Source organism: Saccopteryx leptura, chromosome 6 (genome assembly GCF_036850995.1).
Source record: "Saccopteryx leptura isolate mSacLep1 chromosome 6, mSacLep1_pri_phased_curated, whole genome shotgun sequence".
Classification (NCBI taxonomy): domain Eukaryota; kingdom Metazoa; phylum Chordata; class Mammalia; order Chiroptera; family Emballonuridae; genus Saccopteryx; species Saccopteryx leptura.
In genome coordinates, this window is record NC_089508.1 from 51665298 (window position 1) to 51682898 (window position 17601).

A 17601-nucleotide genomic window follows, 5' to 3' on the forward strand; every position below is an offset into this window, starting at 1 on the left:
AGACATGCAGGTTATAATTATTACAGTAGCTTTATTAACTCTGTGTTTTGCATACTCAAAACTGTAAGCCTCCTTTGGCAACCCCTGTAACACCGAGTGACATTTCATATAAGAGGTGCTCAATAAATAATACAAATGCATGAATCTCCTCCATGGCTTACACTGCCTCGGCCAGCCAACAATGATTCCCCACTCTACCCTGCACACCTGTGCTCTCTTTATTCAGTGCCTCAAGATCTAACATGATGAAGTCATGTCCTGTGTTGCTCCATTTCATTGATTTTGTTTTCCCAAACTTCTAAAAAGTAATGTGTATACACTTTCTTACAGTCCCCTAAGTCCTGGTACAGTGTGGAGTAGGTAGGAGGCACTCACTAAATACTTGATGGTTGACTGAAGGGATCTGGGAGAATGGAGAGATTTAGAAAGTGGAAAGTCTTACACAATTAGTGAACTCCACAGCACACAGAGAAATCCCCTCCTATGGAGACAGCATCTTGTGCGTAGAAGTACTGTCTTCTGAACTGACCTGGTGGTGGGACCATGGTAGGTATTCCATAAATGTAAATATGTAAGTGGCTCCTATTTAATTTTGGAACCAAAATGCCATATAAACCTCAAAACAAATTAATTTAGGAAGCAGTGGTTAAATAACTTGTATCCAATTGCTGAATAATCAAATGAGTTATCCCAAACCTTGTATTTTTGAAAGTAGTGCCATACCAAACTAGTGGTTTTAAAAACCAAGCTAGTATTTTTTTAAATATTGAAAAAGGACACACACACACACACACACACACATAAATGAAAATAACTTAGAGACTTCATAACAAAAAACTAAATTTTGGGGGGGGAAGAAATTTCTAGGTTACAAACGACAACAAATCATATTGCTAATTTCACCTTTCCTGCTTATTTCTGGCAAAAGAATACATATCACTAACACTAATATCCAGTATTAGTGTGGATTGGTTGTGAATCTATAAACATTCAAAATTGACAGGTAATTTTGGAAAGAAATTAATATGAAAATTAAGATTGCTTTGATTGCTAACCAATAGTCAATATCAATCATTCTCTTGCTTTAACTCATCTAGGAATTAAAAATACTAGCCATTGGGTCTCCACTTGACAGTTTGACTTCACGGTCAATATGTGAATGACAAGTCTTAACCAACATGATCAATCAAATAATTTTTAGTTCCCCTGAATAAACAGAGAAAAAATCAACACCCTTTACCAGGAATTAATGAAATTTAAAAAAAAAGATAATCATGTAATATACAGCACAAGGAATACAGTGAATAATACTGTAATAAATATGTATGGTGTTGGATGGGTACTAGAATTATTGGGGTGATCAGTTTATAAGGTATATAAATGTCTAATCAGTCGGTTGTACACCTGAAACTAATATAATTTAAAAAGATAATCATTTATTCTTTCACAAAATTATTACTAATTTCCCTAGTTTCTTATTTTTATCTCACACACAAGTACTTTTTCTATCTTCTAACTTTTATTTCTAAACATTCATTACTCCTCTTGAGAGGTTTTAGGATTACCTTGCAATGTCATAAAGGTAGTGTATCAAGAAAAGGCCTTTGATTCATAATTTCTCAGAAATGTTCATATTAGCAATATTTTCCATTGCAAGTAGACCTAGATTAAATTATTGAATTATTTAAAATAGACACCTATTACTTTCAAGTCTTTCCTAAATTCGTAAAGAAATTCTTTGGCAATGGTTTATACTATATAAAGAGGGTATGTAAAAAGCGACGAAAAACAATTAATTCAAATAAATTAGAACAAAGTGTGCCCTTTGCTGCACTTCAGTGGTTCCCAGCCAGTCTGGTTTTTAGTTGAAAGAGCTTAGCACTAACAAATCAATCTCAAGTCATTAAATTTGTTTTTTGGTTTTTTTTTTGTAATACTGAAAAACAATATTAATGCCTAGATAGCAGATGAAAGTAATTACACTATTATTATTTTAGGACACTATAAATTTCTAGTACTGATGTATTTTTGTTACTAAATGGCATCTATGAAATAAATAAGGATGCTGAAATATATGTAAATCATGTAAAGTACGTCATTCCAGGGAGCCAGCTAAGTTGGTCATTGATAATTTAAAATTCTTCTTTGCTTTGCTTAAATAAGGGCCAAAGCAATTACATTTTTACAAAACAAAAAAGTTCCTATTTGGTTAACTAATAAAAACCTAGTTTTTGTTTAACCTGAAATTTTAGCTAGCACATCCCACACTGATTCACTTTATTGCTTACTTAGCCTTTGCAGCCTTTATACTTTAAGCTTAACCAGAACCCCACTTCCAGCGGTAGCAGCCATAGTCATCGGATTCTTGTAGCCTTCGCTCCTGGCTCCAGATGGTATCTGATTTAGAATTGACCAAACCAGTATTGGAAGTTGACTTTTACAAAGATGTATCTATCACTCAGGGTTTGTATTTCTAAGAATTTCCTTTATGGGGCACCTCCTGTTTTCTAGTAACTAGATGCTATATATTTAAATAAAGGCTTTAAGAAAAATCTATCTTCATTTCCCTCTTATTTTTAGAATAAAGATACAATACTTTTAATTTCTGGTACCAACTTTCATTCAACTCCCAGATAATATAATAGGACAATATTGACACAAAAATGTTAACTTCACTCACTGCAAGATCTGGTAAATAAAGAAGATTTGGGGCTACAGGAGAGAAATCCTTATCCAAATCTTCAGCAAAGAGAATTTAGAAAACTACCTAAGTAGATTGGTTAAAGATGTCATTTTTAAATTAAAGTTGACTTCACTATAAATCTTTTCTTTAAAACAGAACATTCAATTCCCTGCAAGTATGTTAGAAATTCAAGCCTTTTCCTTGTAGAGAAGGAAAAAAAAAAAGCAGAAAAACAAGCATTTCATCAACACTCACCGATAAACATTCCAAAGAGTCATTTGTGTAAAAGTATTTACTGTACCTAAGATGTCACACAACCGCCCCAACTGCATGTTCTGTTGCGTGTCGAAGTTGGCAATATTTTGTCGCGCTGGCTGGGAATATCCTAAAAGGCAAACAAGGTGTCAAAACCCAGAATCAGCAAGTCAGTACGGCAAAACGGCACACGAGGATTTTAAAGTGTCACAGTTCACAGTTCCAGGAAAGAATTTTCTCGGAAGCGTCCAGCAGAAACAATCTCACTCCTAAGAATGAGGTCCTCGCTGCTCAGGGGATTAAGCATTATACCGGAAAAAGCATTTTCTGCGACATAGAGAGGTTATTTTTCAATACCAGCAAAGCTGCTGGGAATCAGGGTTATAAAAATACGGGGAAATTTTCTGACATGTAACATGTATGTTCAAAACAGCATTTGAGAAAATTACGTTCAGGTTTAAAAAAATCTGATTTTGGCTTTTTAACTTATGCTTTCTATGGAGCATTTTGAAGATGTGTCCCAGGATCATTCTAAACTGACATACAAGATTTCAGAGAAACTCCTTGATGACAGGAATATGTATTTAAAAGTGATTCTAAATACTAAAGAAATTTGCTTCTGCTCACGCAATCAAAAGGACTTTTAACCTTTAAAGGTCAATAATGGTTATTGTAGTTAGTGTAGTATTTTATCAGTTCTAATGAAAAGTCCTGGCAGTTGCTTTTATGTCCGGTGGAAACAGAGCAGAAGGAAAATAAACACACGTGGATTACTATTGTCCAAACACCTTCCACAGACAGAAACAACGGCAACAGCACTTCCTGCTGATATTTCAGGTTAAAAAAATGCAAGTGAACAAAAACAGGAGCTTAAAGGGCATGCATACTCACAAGCAGGTATAATTGCTTATATGAAATTCAGCAACTGTAGGTGCAACTTTTTTTTTTCTTTAAATAAAATTGCTTTTCACATTTTGAAGAGATGCTTCAATGCCTCCTTGTGGTTAGTGAGCCCAAACACATGTTTCAACTTAATCTGCTGTAGATAAAGTGATTTTAAAAACTGGATCTTCGAGATGTGACACAGATTTCCTTTTCAGCACGAGGAAAACTATAGCAATTCAGGCAACAGGGCTTCAGATCAAATGAACTCTGATAATTGGCTTTTTGCTTTGATGTCAGTGTTTAAACACTAGACCACGTCTGGAAATTAAATGAGTTTACAATTCATCTGAAAGTCTCTCTTTGGCTTTATGCAGATGAACTTAACGAAAGAGGAAAGAGGACAAATGGGTTGTGTGAATTATTTTTGAAAAATTATTAAATTTAAAATAATTTGGGGAGCCATTTCATGGAATATGAAAATTAATATAGACAGCTACAAACAATGTTATCTTGGTGTGTGGCTGCAATATAGTAATTCACTATTTTGCATATGTATAATTCTATCTATATTCAGATAAATGTTTAGAAAGAGGTATTGTGAATAATATATGTCAAGACTATAAGAAGGCAGAAAATAATGCCTGGAGAAATAAGGTATGATTAAGAAAAGTGCCTGAGAGCATTTCATGAACATATTTTCTTTCAAAAGTAAAGATAAAAGGCAGTGTGAAATGTCTCATTAAGATGATGTGCAATTTAAAATAGAAAGGATGTCTGATCACTTTCTTGCCTTATATGCAGCACGAGAATGAATCCGTCTGTGTTTCAATCAAGTGCTTGAGGTTAGTTTTCCAACAAATTATTTGGTACCTCTATTACCACTGATCAAGGATGCACATAAAGTGTCTACATAGAATTATGCTAGAACTGGTTCCTCAGTTAACCCTACAAATACACCTATTTTAAAGAACTGTTGTATTAACAATATCAGAGTATTGTTACAGAGGATCACGTGAAGTTACAGATATGAAAACATTTTGTAAACTGTAAAGTGCTATGTACACATAAGATATTTTTTTTGTGTGTGACAAAGGCAGAGACAGAGAGAGAGAGACAGAGAGAGGGACACATAGGGATAGACAGGTAGGAAGGGAGAGAAATGAGAAGCATTAATTCTTTGTTGCAACTCCTTAGTCTTCTTAGTTGTTCATTGATTGCCTTCTCATATGTGCCTTGATGGGGGTGGAGGGCTACAGCAGAGTGAGTGACTCTTTACCCCTTTCTCAAGCCAGCAACCTTGAGCTTCAAGCCAGAGACCTTAAACTCATGTCTATGATCCCACCTCAAGCCAGTGACCCTGCACTCAAGCTGGTGAGCCCGTGCTCAAGCCAGCAACCTCGGGGTTTTGAACCTGGGTTCTCCGCATCCCAGTCCGACGCTCTACCCACTGCACCACCACCTACTCAGGCCACATAAGGCATTTTAATGTTATGAGGTATGTGCCCTTCCAAAGCTCAGAAGACAACAAATTCTTACTATATATGTTGTAACAAATGCAACAGACCATTCTACACAGGCAAGATATGATGCAACACATGTTGCCATCATTAAAGCAGATGTTGGGAGTCAATTTTTTTAAAAGTCAGATTTATTCTTATGTTTTGTATATTCACAAAGTACATGTGTTGACTCTGAGGAGAAGAGATCTCATTAATGCTGACAGCATATAATAAATACAATAGAAACTAAACCATAAATGATCAGCAATGATGTTGTGACTTCGGGAACTTCAGCAAACATGCCCAGTAGCTATGAACATCACACTTTGAAAATAATCTACAAAGCGGGATACTTCAAAGGCAGACCAGAAACACTGGGGGAGCTTTGAGAGCCCATCTACTTCTAGCCTGTCATGTTATAGATAGGGAGACTCAGGGGAAGGGCCTTGTCTCTTGTCCAAGGTTGCCTACATATTATTGTATAGTTCAGAGACTACAGCTTTAGCTCTCATGACAGATGTGGTTTCATAAAATAAGAGAGAAGACTCTCCCAGTGTGAGCAGAGAACTCCAGAAAAGACAAAGAACCTTTGCCTCTTTTCTGACTTTTATTTTCAATCACTGTGATAGGCAGAAGAACGACCCTCCAAGGGTGTCCATGGCCCCATCCCCGGCACCTGTGAATATGTCAGGTTACATGGCACAGGGGGACATAAAGTTGCAAATGGAAGTTTTGTTTTAGAGAGAGAGAGAGAGAGAAAGGAGGGAGAATTGGGAAGCATCAACTTATAGTAGTTGCTTCCCATATGTGCCTTGATCTGGCAAGCCCAAAGTTTTGAATGGGTGACCTTAGTGTTCTAGGTCAACATTTTATCCACTGTGCCACCACAGGCCAGGCACAAATAGAATTAAGGTTGCTAATCAGCTGACCTTAAAATAAAGAGATAGCTCGGCCCCGGCCGGTTGGCTCAGCGGTAGAGCGTCGGCCTGGCGTACGGGGGACCCGGGTTCGATTCCCGGCCAGGGCACACAGGAGAAGCGCCCATTTGCTTCTCCACTCCTCCACCGCGCTTTCCTCTCTGTCTCTCTCTTCCCCTCCCGCAGCCAAGGCTCCATTGGAGCAAAGATGGCCCGGGCGCTGGGGATGGCTCCTTGGCCTCTGCCCCAGGCGCTAGAGTGGCTCTGGTCGCGGCAGAGTGATGCCCCGGAGGGGCAGAGCATCGCCCCCTGGTGGGCAGAGCGTCGCCCCTGGTGGGCGTGCCGGGTGGATCCCGGTAGGTGGATCCCGGTAGGGCGCATGCGGGAGTCTGTCTGACTGTCTCTCCCCGTTTCCAGCTTCAGAAAAATACAAAAAAAAAAAAAAAAGGAGATTGCTCTGGATTATTTGGCCGGGCCAATGTAATTAAGGGTCCTTAAAAGTGGAGGGGGGAGGAAGAAGAGCAGAGTTAGCAAGGTGACTGCAGAAGAAAGGTGCAGAGAGAAGCAACGTTGCCAGCTTTAAAGATGGAGGAAGAGGAGCAAAGGCTTTCCTTGTTCATTCCTTTGTGGGTGGCTTCTAAAAATGGGAAAGGATAAGAAAACCGATTATCTCATAGAGCCCCCAGAAAGGAATACAGCCTGCCAACGCCTTGATTCTCGCTCCTGTCCGACTTCTGAACCACAAAACTGTAAGGTAATAAACTTAGTAACTTGTTACAGGTGATAGGAAACTAATGATCATCTATCTTCCCTGCCCCTGGTAGGTCCCACCTGTCACAGATATTCTGCTTCTCTCTCAGTCTAACTGAAAGACAAGGGAGGGCCAAGATCCGTATAAGTTCACAATAAGCGTTAGGTAAGTGTTGTTATTATTACTATTCCTTCACTTTGGCTGGGCCAGACTGAAATTCTCAAAAGGAGCCTCATTTGAATGTAAAGAAATTACTATGATTACAAACACAAAATTATATTTGAGCTATCAAAGTACAGTTCTAGCTTATGCAGTGGATGGGCCCTAATCACCATCAAGTGTGTCTGAACGCCCTCTTTGGAGAAGATTCTGTCTCCCCTCCCTGGCATTCTCTTACACCCTTCTCCACTGTACTGTTCTCACTTTGTCACGGCATGTTTCTTTGCCTACTGTTTTACTGTTTGTACATCTTTCCTCTCCTGTGCACTATTCCAGCTCCCATAAACAGACTCCAAGTTCAGTTAAAGCAGAGACACTGTGATATCCCCAGTCAGATGAGTGAATGAAATACATCTTAGCATCCTACTCAAAGACTCTGTCTCCTAAATGCCTCGCCTTTTCTGCATGTGTTCTCATCATTTCCTCCCCTCTTTTCAAATCTTTTAAAGTTGGGTTCTCTGATCTGGAGAACTTCTGGGGAATTCAAAGAACGGCCAGTGGGATTTGTGGCTTATCTAGGTCTTTATCTGCATAGAATAAAACAGCACTGGCACTTTAGAGAGGAACACAGCCTCTTTCGTTATGGCCATCTGCATTAACTGCAAAATAGGCCTATTTCATTAGAGTATTCCATCTCTTTTTTTCAAAATTTTATTGCTTCTGCTTTACATCAAAGAAGTTATCCTCCCTGAAGTTATCCAAGTTCTTTTGATTATCAGGATAACCAAAGATTTTTATCAAGGATAACTGTTGAATCAAGGCTGCTCATCAACAGTTCAATCAGGCTCATCAGTTATACTCATACTGGCTGTCATTTCTCCATCTTCATTTTTACCTTCATCTCCCTTCCCATCCCCATCCCCATCCACACTCCCACACAAAGTCCTGTCAGATGATGCTAATTGACTCTTTGCGCCCAGTAAACTAGCTGTGCTAGGATTGGCTTTTCCTCCACAGAAAGCCAAGAACATGAGCAAGGCAATGCTCAGTGACAGCCTTCTGCGGACTGGTGCATGCCTCTGTGCCATGCCCTTGTGGTAGAATCGCATATTCTTGAACACCTGCTCATTATCCTGTGGTTGACTGCTAGTTTCTTTTGTCTCCAAATCCTATTCCTTGCAATGGTACTAAAGGCAGAGAAGGGGTTTAAAATTGACTTCCAGTTACTAAGTAGTTCTCATTTATCTGATCACCTTGGCCTGAGATGGCAGTCAACCACACCTCAGCCTAATGGACCGAAGCAGTAGTTCTCAACTTTTTTTCCATTTTGAAACATATGATGGGAGATGTTCAAATGGATCACACACTGCTAGGGGCATACACAGTATAGAAGTAACGGTAACTCCATCCATTTCCCTTCTACTCAAGAATGCGTACTGGTTGCAAGTTGAGCAGGAGAGTCATTATTATAGAGATGATCTTGAATTGCTCCAGTTCATTAAAAAAGTTAATCATTAGCCAACTCTGGTATTCTAATAGTAAAAATTTAGGAGAACATGTACCATACTTCATAATTGATTGCATGTCAACACATTACAGTCATTTAGAGAAATGTGATCTCTAGACATTATGGTTACACCCAGGTTTTAATTACTTGCACAAGTGTGAAAGTGTGAGATACTGAGATAGGAGATAAGATATAGCAAGAGAGAGGCCTATTTGGGTTATTTATACTGTATGTCCAGTGCCAGTTTGATGAACACCGAAGGCTGTGTTTTGGGGGCTGCTGAGGAAGATTAAGGAATTTTGTGATGAGGATGCAGAAGGCACAGGAGGTACTCAAATATTTGTTGAGTTTTAAAAACATTCTCAAACCAATCCTGCCAAATGCATTCCGTGCAGTTCTGAAGGCCTTGCTTGCAAAAGGGTGAGCACTGTCTCTTGCTTACACTTTTTGTTAAGTGGCTGGCACAGCATTGCATGCACCCAAAGCCAGTGATTGTCAGAGTGGTCTGGGGACCCCGAGGGCTCCTGCAACCCTTGCAGGAGGTCTGCAGTGTCAACATATTTTCAAAATAATACTTAAATTAGTACTTATCTTTTTCAACCTTATTGTCTCATAAAATATACGAAGTTTATTGATATGATTTTAAATTTCACATTGTAACTAATCCTTAAGAATTTCCATTGTTGAGTTTTGGTATAAAATCAAAGAAGAACATATACAATTATTTGAAAAGGCTGTAAAAAACATAAACTATTATTCCCTTTTGCAAATACTTATTTGTGTAGGGACAGATTTTCTTCATATGCTTCAACCAAAACAACATATTGCTACAGACTGAATACAGAAATATATATATATAAGAATCCAACTATGTCTTATTAAGAGATTTGCTGGCCCTGGCCGGTTGGCTCAGTGGTAGAGCGTCGGCCTGGCGTGCGGAAGTCCCAGGTTCAATTCCCGGCCATGGCACTCAGGAGAGGCGCCCATCTGCCTCTCCACCCCTCCCCCTCTCTTTCTTCTCTGTCTCTCTCTTCCCCTCCGCAGCCAAGGCTCCATTGGAGCAAAGATGGTCTGGGCGCTGGGGATGGCTCCTTGGCCTCTGCCCCAGGCGCTAGAGTGGCTCTGGTCGCGACAGAGCGACGCCCCGGATGGGCAGAGCATCGCCCCTGGTGGGTGTGCCGAGTGGATCCCGGTCGGGCGCATGCGGGAGTCTGTCTGACTGCCTCCCCGTTTCCAGCTTCAGAAAAATACAAAAAATACAAAAAATAAAATAAAAGAGAGAGATTTGCTAACTTGCCAACCTATGCCATTCTTCTCACTAAAATTTTTTTTATTTTGGAATGGAAAAATAAAGGTTTTTTTCTTTTTTTTAATAGAAATGTTATTTAGGTTAAAATTGGTAATGTATTTATTATTTTAAAATAAGTTAAATATTTTTTTAAGTTTCTCATTTTTAGTTCCTCATGTATTGAATATCCATAAATATAATCCACTTAAACCAATACTCTTTAGGGTCCTGAGTAATCATCACAAGTGTAAGGTTCTATATAAGTGTAAGTCTGAGAACCACAGAGCAAATATTTTAATATTTTTTATGAGAATGAAGATGAGAAAAATTATAGTTTTATCTTAGTATGTGCAGGACTCTCTTTAAAGCCAATGCTAGTGTTAAGTCATTTGACAAAGAGCCCAGGAGTGGTGTTGCTTGACAACCAGTTCAACACTGTTTCTGTATTTGATGCTACAACATTAGAGAGCTCAAGACCAACTGGGTAATTTAATATTACAGGGTCACGGGGCCAACTCTGATCTCATCGGTGAGTGACTATTGATGTGGATTATTTGGATAAATATAACATGGATGAATACAAATATGTTTTAATGTTCATTTGGGTTAGAAATGAATGTGAAAGTTTAGGAGTACTTTGTTCCCAATTTTTCTGGGAACACTGTCCCAGAGAGCTTGGCAGTACATCTGTCTTGAGGATTTAGTGCAGCAATGCCATAACTAAACTATGGATTCCGTGCCACTTGCCAAAATACATGTTGAAGACTGCAGAAATTTGATTGAAATTCTCGATTTCCAAGCCCCGAGCCTGAAGGAACAGTGTCTATCTTGTCTGTGAGTTGTCAACTCAAAAATGAGAAAGTAGCAAGGTGCCAATGTGCTTGGAGGCACAGTAGAAAAGTGATTTCAGATAGAACTCTCTTGGCTGTAGTCCTCTACCCTGCCCCATTCACAGACGGAGGTGAGCACAAATTCTTATCTTCTGGAGGGGGTGGGGGAGAATTCGGAAGCAACTGTCTCATGAGCATTTGGGTCTTTCTCAGCTCAGTGTCTGGGCAGTTATGCACAAAAGTAAGTCTTCTTTTAGGCATTTATGACAGTACAGAACCACAGAAAATGTATCCCATGAACCTTACTATAGCAGGATCCATAATTTTATGGAATGAAGTACCTTGGGGCTAATTGTGTCAGCCCCAAGAATAATTTGCTGAAATAAAGCAGAGGGGGAAAATGAGCTGAATGATATACATTGCTTTTAACCGTTAAATCATTTAGCAATGAAACGAGATTACATACAGAAAATACCCCCCCCCCCTCAAGTATATCCCTTATTTTTATTTTGAAAGATGAAAAAAAGTCAGAGAGGAAACTCAACACTGGGAGTTTAACTGGCTGGCAGCGGCCTCCTATACCTGCCCATGGCATCTAAGCCCTAAACTCGGCACATCTCATTTAATGTCAGTATATTTTAAAATGCCGCTGAGTTTAAGTGTAGCACCAAATGATGCAGTGTAATAAAGATGCACAGGGGTTAAATGAAAAGTGGAAGAAATAACTTGGCTAAAGAAAATGTAAACAGAATTAGTTGCATGTTTTGTTTGCACCTCTGCTTTTTCCAGAGGAATTAGGATTCTTTGTTGCAATCCTTTCTTATTTGACTGATCGACTTTGCTCTAAAAATAGACCCCAGTATTCTATTCCTGCTATGAACTGAAGTAAATTACTTTGTTTTAATTATCTTTAATTAATAAAAATGATTAAAATATGCAATATTTAATCAAGAGATCAGCTTATATAATCTGGAAAGGATGACTTTTTTATCATCATATAAGATTACAAGGCGGATTCATTTTTGTTTTTGTTTTTTTGACAATTAATCAATAGCATCCTGCCTCTCCTGTTGGTTAAAAATAGCTAAAACTCTTTGTTGCATCTCAAAATATTATCCAAAATATATATAATAACAGTCAGTTGTGTTTCATCCCTCCTTCTTTCAAAAAGGTCACTCTGCAATGTGTAATTGCCTTTATGATCATATTATCAAGCAATATATTTAAGAATGGATGATAAACATTTGGTGGTTAAAAATGTTACTGAAAGACCATCTATTCTGTGTTTGCAAGTTTGGAGAATAAAATAATCCTTGTGTGTGAAAAATTGCCTAGAACAGTAACCAAATGCCTACAACTGCAATATATTACACAGTTATTAGCTATTGAACTTTTATCTTTCATTTTTAGAGGGTAGACAAATCAATGCATCCCCAGTTGGCTAGCGGCATGGTGTAATAATTTCTAGGGCTAATTCTACACCAGAAGTCGTTGCAAATTTTCCATGGAAAGAGAGAAGGAGGGCCAGGCTGCAACTTGTATTAAATGCCTACCTGAAGCATACATTCCTACCAATAGCTCTTGATTATTTAATCCCACTGAACTCTGAAGGCAGAATTACTATATTGAATAGTATTGGGGGGGGGTATGTATTTAGAGAAAAAAAATTGCTTCATCCAATTCTATTTTGTGAATCATGTAGGTTAAGTCCCTCGTACAGGATGAAGTAGCCCTGTTGTGACTAGCTGAAATCTTTAAGTGTTCCCAGGGGAGAGTCTACAGAAAAAGGCACATCATAATCATTTTTTTAAAGGTATGGTTTGAAAATTATGTATGTGGGATAGGTACAAGATGACAAATTAATGTTACTCAAAATTAATTTAACGTCTACAAGCCATTTTATAAAATGTAAAGTATAGATTGTAAAAACAAATACTATTTTATCAAAGCCCAAGTATTACTATCTCGTGAAAATATGTAATTGGGCTTTTTAAATGCTTAGTGGAGAAAATATGTGCTTGTTCTTATCTCTAGGAAAAGACATATCTAGCAACTTTTCTTTAAACTGGATTATTATGTTGTTAACAAACAAAAATTACTGTAATAGGGAAGATTTTTAGATTTATTATGTGGTTATTTAAACTGAGTATGTGCAATCTAGAAGAAAACTGATTTCCATACCAGCTTTCAAATAATGCTTTTGATAGTTTCTGACTGTGTTATTTTTCTACTTAATTTGTATTCAGCAAGCTCTTTCGGAATTTTAAGATATTTTCATTTAAATTATTTTAATTACCCAGTTTAGATTACTGACCATTCTTTTTATAATTTTACCTCTATGGAGGCCCCTTTCTATGAGGCCTCTTTGCAGGGCTGATTGTTTTGGGGTTTGAAGAGTCAAAGGTTGGGGTATAAGATAGGAAGTTTGTGGAAATTATGTCTATAAAACCTTTGTGCTTGTCAACATTGCAATGTGGAGCTCTTGCTTCCATTTCTAGTTTTGAGGGGAAAAAAACCAGAAGAATGCAAAACAAAATTTCCCACACATCAGGTCAGGTTCACAGTTTGCTGCAGAAGCAAAAGGCTCTTGCACCTTATTCTGACTTGAGTCAGTTAACTAGGTCCACAATTAGCCTCTCTGGTTGCAATCAATTACAAATGCAATTTCTGTATGTGAACTAATTTTGAGTGCAAAAGTAGTCCCACCAAAACAATAGCCTAAGATAGAATGAAATTCAGATCTGTCTTGCTTCACTTACATCCTAAGAAAGTGGCTCACTGTCTTCCGTGAGCCATAAAGACCGAATGTAAAGGGCCCTGTATAACTCAAACATTCTAAAAATTTTGCTACAAACACTTAGATGTAAGTACTTGAAAATACAGAAAGGTTTGCATTTATTTTATTTCTATGAATAGTTTATTTAAAACAAAAACTTCATTATATTTATATAATCATTTTAGTTTTTTGCTTTTAATATTATATATTTTATGTTACAGTTCTATACTACACATAAGTACACAAACATGTCTACTCACATAGAAGCATCAATGAATTACAATAGATCACTTAATGCATTGCTCTACCTAAAAGACCTTAACAAAGAGCTAATATGTAATGTGAAGATTCAATGAATTTTACTGCTTGTCAAAACTCTATCAGATCAGCTTGGGAAATTTGGTCTCACCAAAAAAATTTAACACACTAGGTACAGTAAAAGCAAAGCAAAACAAACGAGCCAGCCAACAAATCCCAAACATGACAGCAGTTCATGTTTTTAAAAGAACTTCCAATGCAAATTTCTGAACTTCCTCATGTCATTTTGGCATACCTATTTGTTGTAGACAACAGCTTTTAAGTTCCCCAATTCATAAATGTAATTAAATAATTACATTAGTGCTAATTAACATGAAACTGCAGATTATTTAAGCGCAAAAAACACTATTCAACTTCTTAATTATTCTTGTTCACACAGCATTTCCTTTTGCTCAGGCGCCCTAGGTGCAAATAAAGCATCCCATCTGCTCGTAATTAGAACTAAATAATTTCAGAGAATGTAGCTTATCATTTTGACTGCACATTTGATTAAAAACAGTGTACAAGCAATATCCTGGCTTCCTGGCATAACAGCAACAGCACACACAAGCCCGTGTTCTCCTATCATTAAAGAAGATAGAAAACATTATCTGTTATTTCAGGGGGAAAAAAAATACAACTTTTTAGTTCATTTCATACAGATGAAAGCGAATTACAGCAAATCACCTCTCCACTGAATAGCAGCCCCCACATAATGACTTTATTTGCTTAATCCCCAAATTAAACGCCGTTTCGAGCGAGGGCCCTGTGTTATTACTCTCATCATGTCGAGAACATTTTCCTGCCGAGACCAATTTGAATAAAACAAGGGGCCTTCCTTGAACTCAATCAAGGAGCCATAATGTGGTGGGTAATAGAGGTTGCTGATAGATTTGCAGGCAAAAGTGTTATACCTAATGATGGGATATGGATAATAGTCCTCCTGGAGGTCCTGATGCGATTCCAGTTGGCTGCCAGATGCTAAAAATCAAGAAGAGCATTGATCAGTGACAGGAAGCGGTAGCGGATTCATCTAGACAAACTTCAGCTGTTTTTCCACTGTACAGTTAAGCCAGGCATAAATTATATTAATTGATTTAATTACATACTTAAAACATCTTCCCCAATTAATTTAATTAGGTGGCTACATGATGCTACTGGCAGGGGAAGATTAGAGGCAGCTCACTTAATTAACAGAATATGAATGAAAAAAAGAGAAAGCAAACATAAATGAAATTGTGAGCACTAATTAAAAGGCTGTCTGCAAACTTAAATACTTTCTGACAAAGTGGTGACAGCAATGTAGACAAGACAGGATTTTTTTTTTCCCTAGCAAATTAAAGTGCCAGAAGGTATATATAGGGAGAAAAGGTAATGCAGTTATACCATTGATTTTCTGACAGAACCACCATAGTCAAAGTGAAGGGACGTTTTTTATTTTTATTTTTTCTATAGAAAAATTGCAACAGATTTTGCGGATTCCTGGTTAGGGCTAAAATACGATGTATGGTACAAACAAAAATAGGGTGTGTGCATCACCCGGGGAGGAGGAGGGAAGGCAAGGAAAGCCGAGGGGGAGGGTAGTTGGAGAGAGAAAGGGAAGATAAAGAGACAACTTATTGCAATCATTCAAGCAAGAAATGTTTAGAAAAAGAGGTCTGCCTTAACAGCTGGCAGCCTTGTGTACCTTGGCTCGAACGCGGAAATTCTGCAGGTGTCTTGCACGTGATTCCTTCAGAATGCTCTTTATTCGGGTCTTATGGCAATGTAAGAGCCACGCAATGGCGATCACCCCTGACGCCCACTTCTGCTCGCGATAAGTGAGGAAGAATTTCCTCGCTTTGTGGCATTTCCATGTGGCTTGGATCTTGCTGGCAGCACTTAACTGTCCACCTTGGCCCTTGTACCTTTGCCCAGGAACACTTAACATCCTTTGGATGGTAACTGGGTTCTCCAACACCGAGAGAAGGTCAGATCTGGTAAGTTTATTCGTCAGCTCAAACTCTGGGAGGAGGGCTACCAAGTTGTTCCCTTTTATCTTGACTTCTGGTATTGCATAGTCCCTGAGAAACTTCTTGATATGGTCCAAGAGAGAGACAATACTTCCCCAAGATAAACAAAAATGTTCCTTGAATGCTAAGAAGTCCGGGGCTGTGTCATCTATGATGCCATTATAGATTAAAAAGTCGTAATCAGATGGTGATTTTAGAGCTCTAGAAGGTGATATGACTTTCATGGACTGTGGAAGAAAATGTCACCAGAGGTGAAATAGAATTATGATCTATTTTAAAGGAGTGGTCAAAACAAACACTTATCACATTATTATTTATTAGCCAATGATAAAAGATATGGATTCTAGTTTTAATTTAATACGTATATGTCATAATATGAAAGTCTGGCTAGTATGTATCATAAAACTCATTATCAAAAGAATATCTTAGAGGTTGCTCAACGCTATTATTATTTTAATAAAAGTATTATTTAATTGCTCAAGGAACTAATCGTATAAAAGTTGTGCATTTAGTTTACTTTGACATGCTCAACTTACCCCATAATCTCTGGTTTACTTTTCACACATGCATGGATGGGAGCCAGCCACTAATTTATTGTTTATGAAAAATGGGGTGAAGCCTTTCTTTGCAGTCTTTATGATAACTTCAAATATGCTCATCAAAGCTTTCCATCTATTCTGACATTCTAACAGGTCATCACTTTCTAGAATTTGAAGTTCTGCCTGCCACCTTCTCTCAATAGCCAGGAGTGAGTTTACAAGGAGCGTTATGTTGTGTGTTATCACCATTGCCACTTTCTAGGTTTCTCTTGACTTATGTTCTTTTATTCTTAAATCTGTTGTCTTTTTTTTTTTTTTTTTTTACAGAGACAGAGAGAGTCAGAGAGAGGGATAGATAGGGACAGACAGACAGGAACATAAAGAGATGAGAAGCACCAGCCTGACCTGTGGTGGCGCAGTGGATAAAGCATCGACCTGGAAATGCTGAGGTCGCCAGTTCGAAACCCTGGGCTTGCCTGGTCAAGGAACATATGGGAGTTGATATTTCCAGCTCCTCCCCCCCTTCTCTCTCTCTGTCTCTCCTCTCTCTCTCTCTTCTCTCTAAAATGAATAAATAAAAATAAATTTAAAAAAAAGAGATGAGAAGCACCAATCATCAGTTTTTCATTGCAACACCACGTGGGTCTTCAGTAGACCAAGTAACCCCTTGCTCGAGCCAGCAATCTTGGGTCCAAGCTGGTGAGCTTTTGCTCACACCAGATGAGCCCGCGCTCAAGCTGGCAACCTCGGGGTCTGGAACTTGGGTTCTCAGCATCCCAGTCTGACGCTCTATCCACTGCACCACTGCCTGGTCAGGCAAATCTGTTGTCTTCTTAGGGACATATGAGGAGCTGTCCTTGGTTAGAATCTGAAATCGCATAACAAATAAAACCAAGGAAGCATATGCTTTTTATTTTGTTCATATCTGTACTGATTGAAGTTTTAAGTCATGAAAATATTACTTTTGTTTTTAAATGTCAAGATGGGTTCTCTAAGAATGGGATGATGGGCAGTTTTTTTCTTCTTTATGCTTTATACTTCTTTATACTTTTCTTCTTTATACTTTATACTTCTTTATACTTTTCTGTATAAAAAATGGAATAAATGCTATTTAAAAATAAATCTGAAGAGATATGAATTACAACAGCAATATTGGTTAAACACAGCCTCTAAAAAAAAAAAAATGAAGGGAATTTTGTTGGT

The 17601-nt window shown here is 38.0% G+C and overlaps 1 protein-coding gene across 1 annotated transcript in view; it reads right to left on the reverse strand.

Moving 5' to 3' along the window:
• Nucleotides 1-17601, reverse strand: part of IQCH (IQ motif containing H) — a 249284-nt gene that overhangs the window by 99967 nt on the left and 131716 nt on the right. Inside the window, exons 9-11 of the mRNA XM_066343622.1 lie at nt 15535-16086; nt 14762-14828; nt 2985-3068 (exon numbers count right to left, since the gene is read on the reverse strand). Of these exons, the coding sequence (XP_066199719.1) occupies nt 2985-3068; nt 14762-14828; nt 15535-16086 (703 nt within the window). The remainder of the gene's footprint in view (nt 1-2984; nt 3069-14761; nt 14829-15534; nt 16087-17601) is intronic.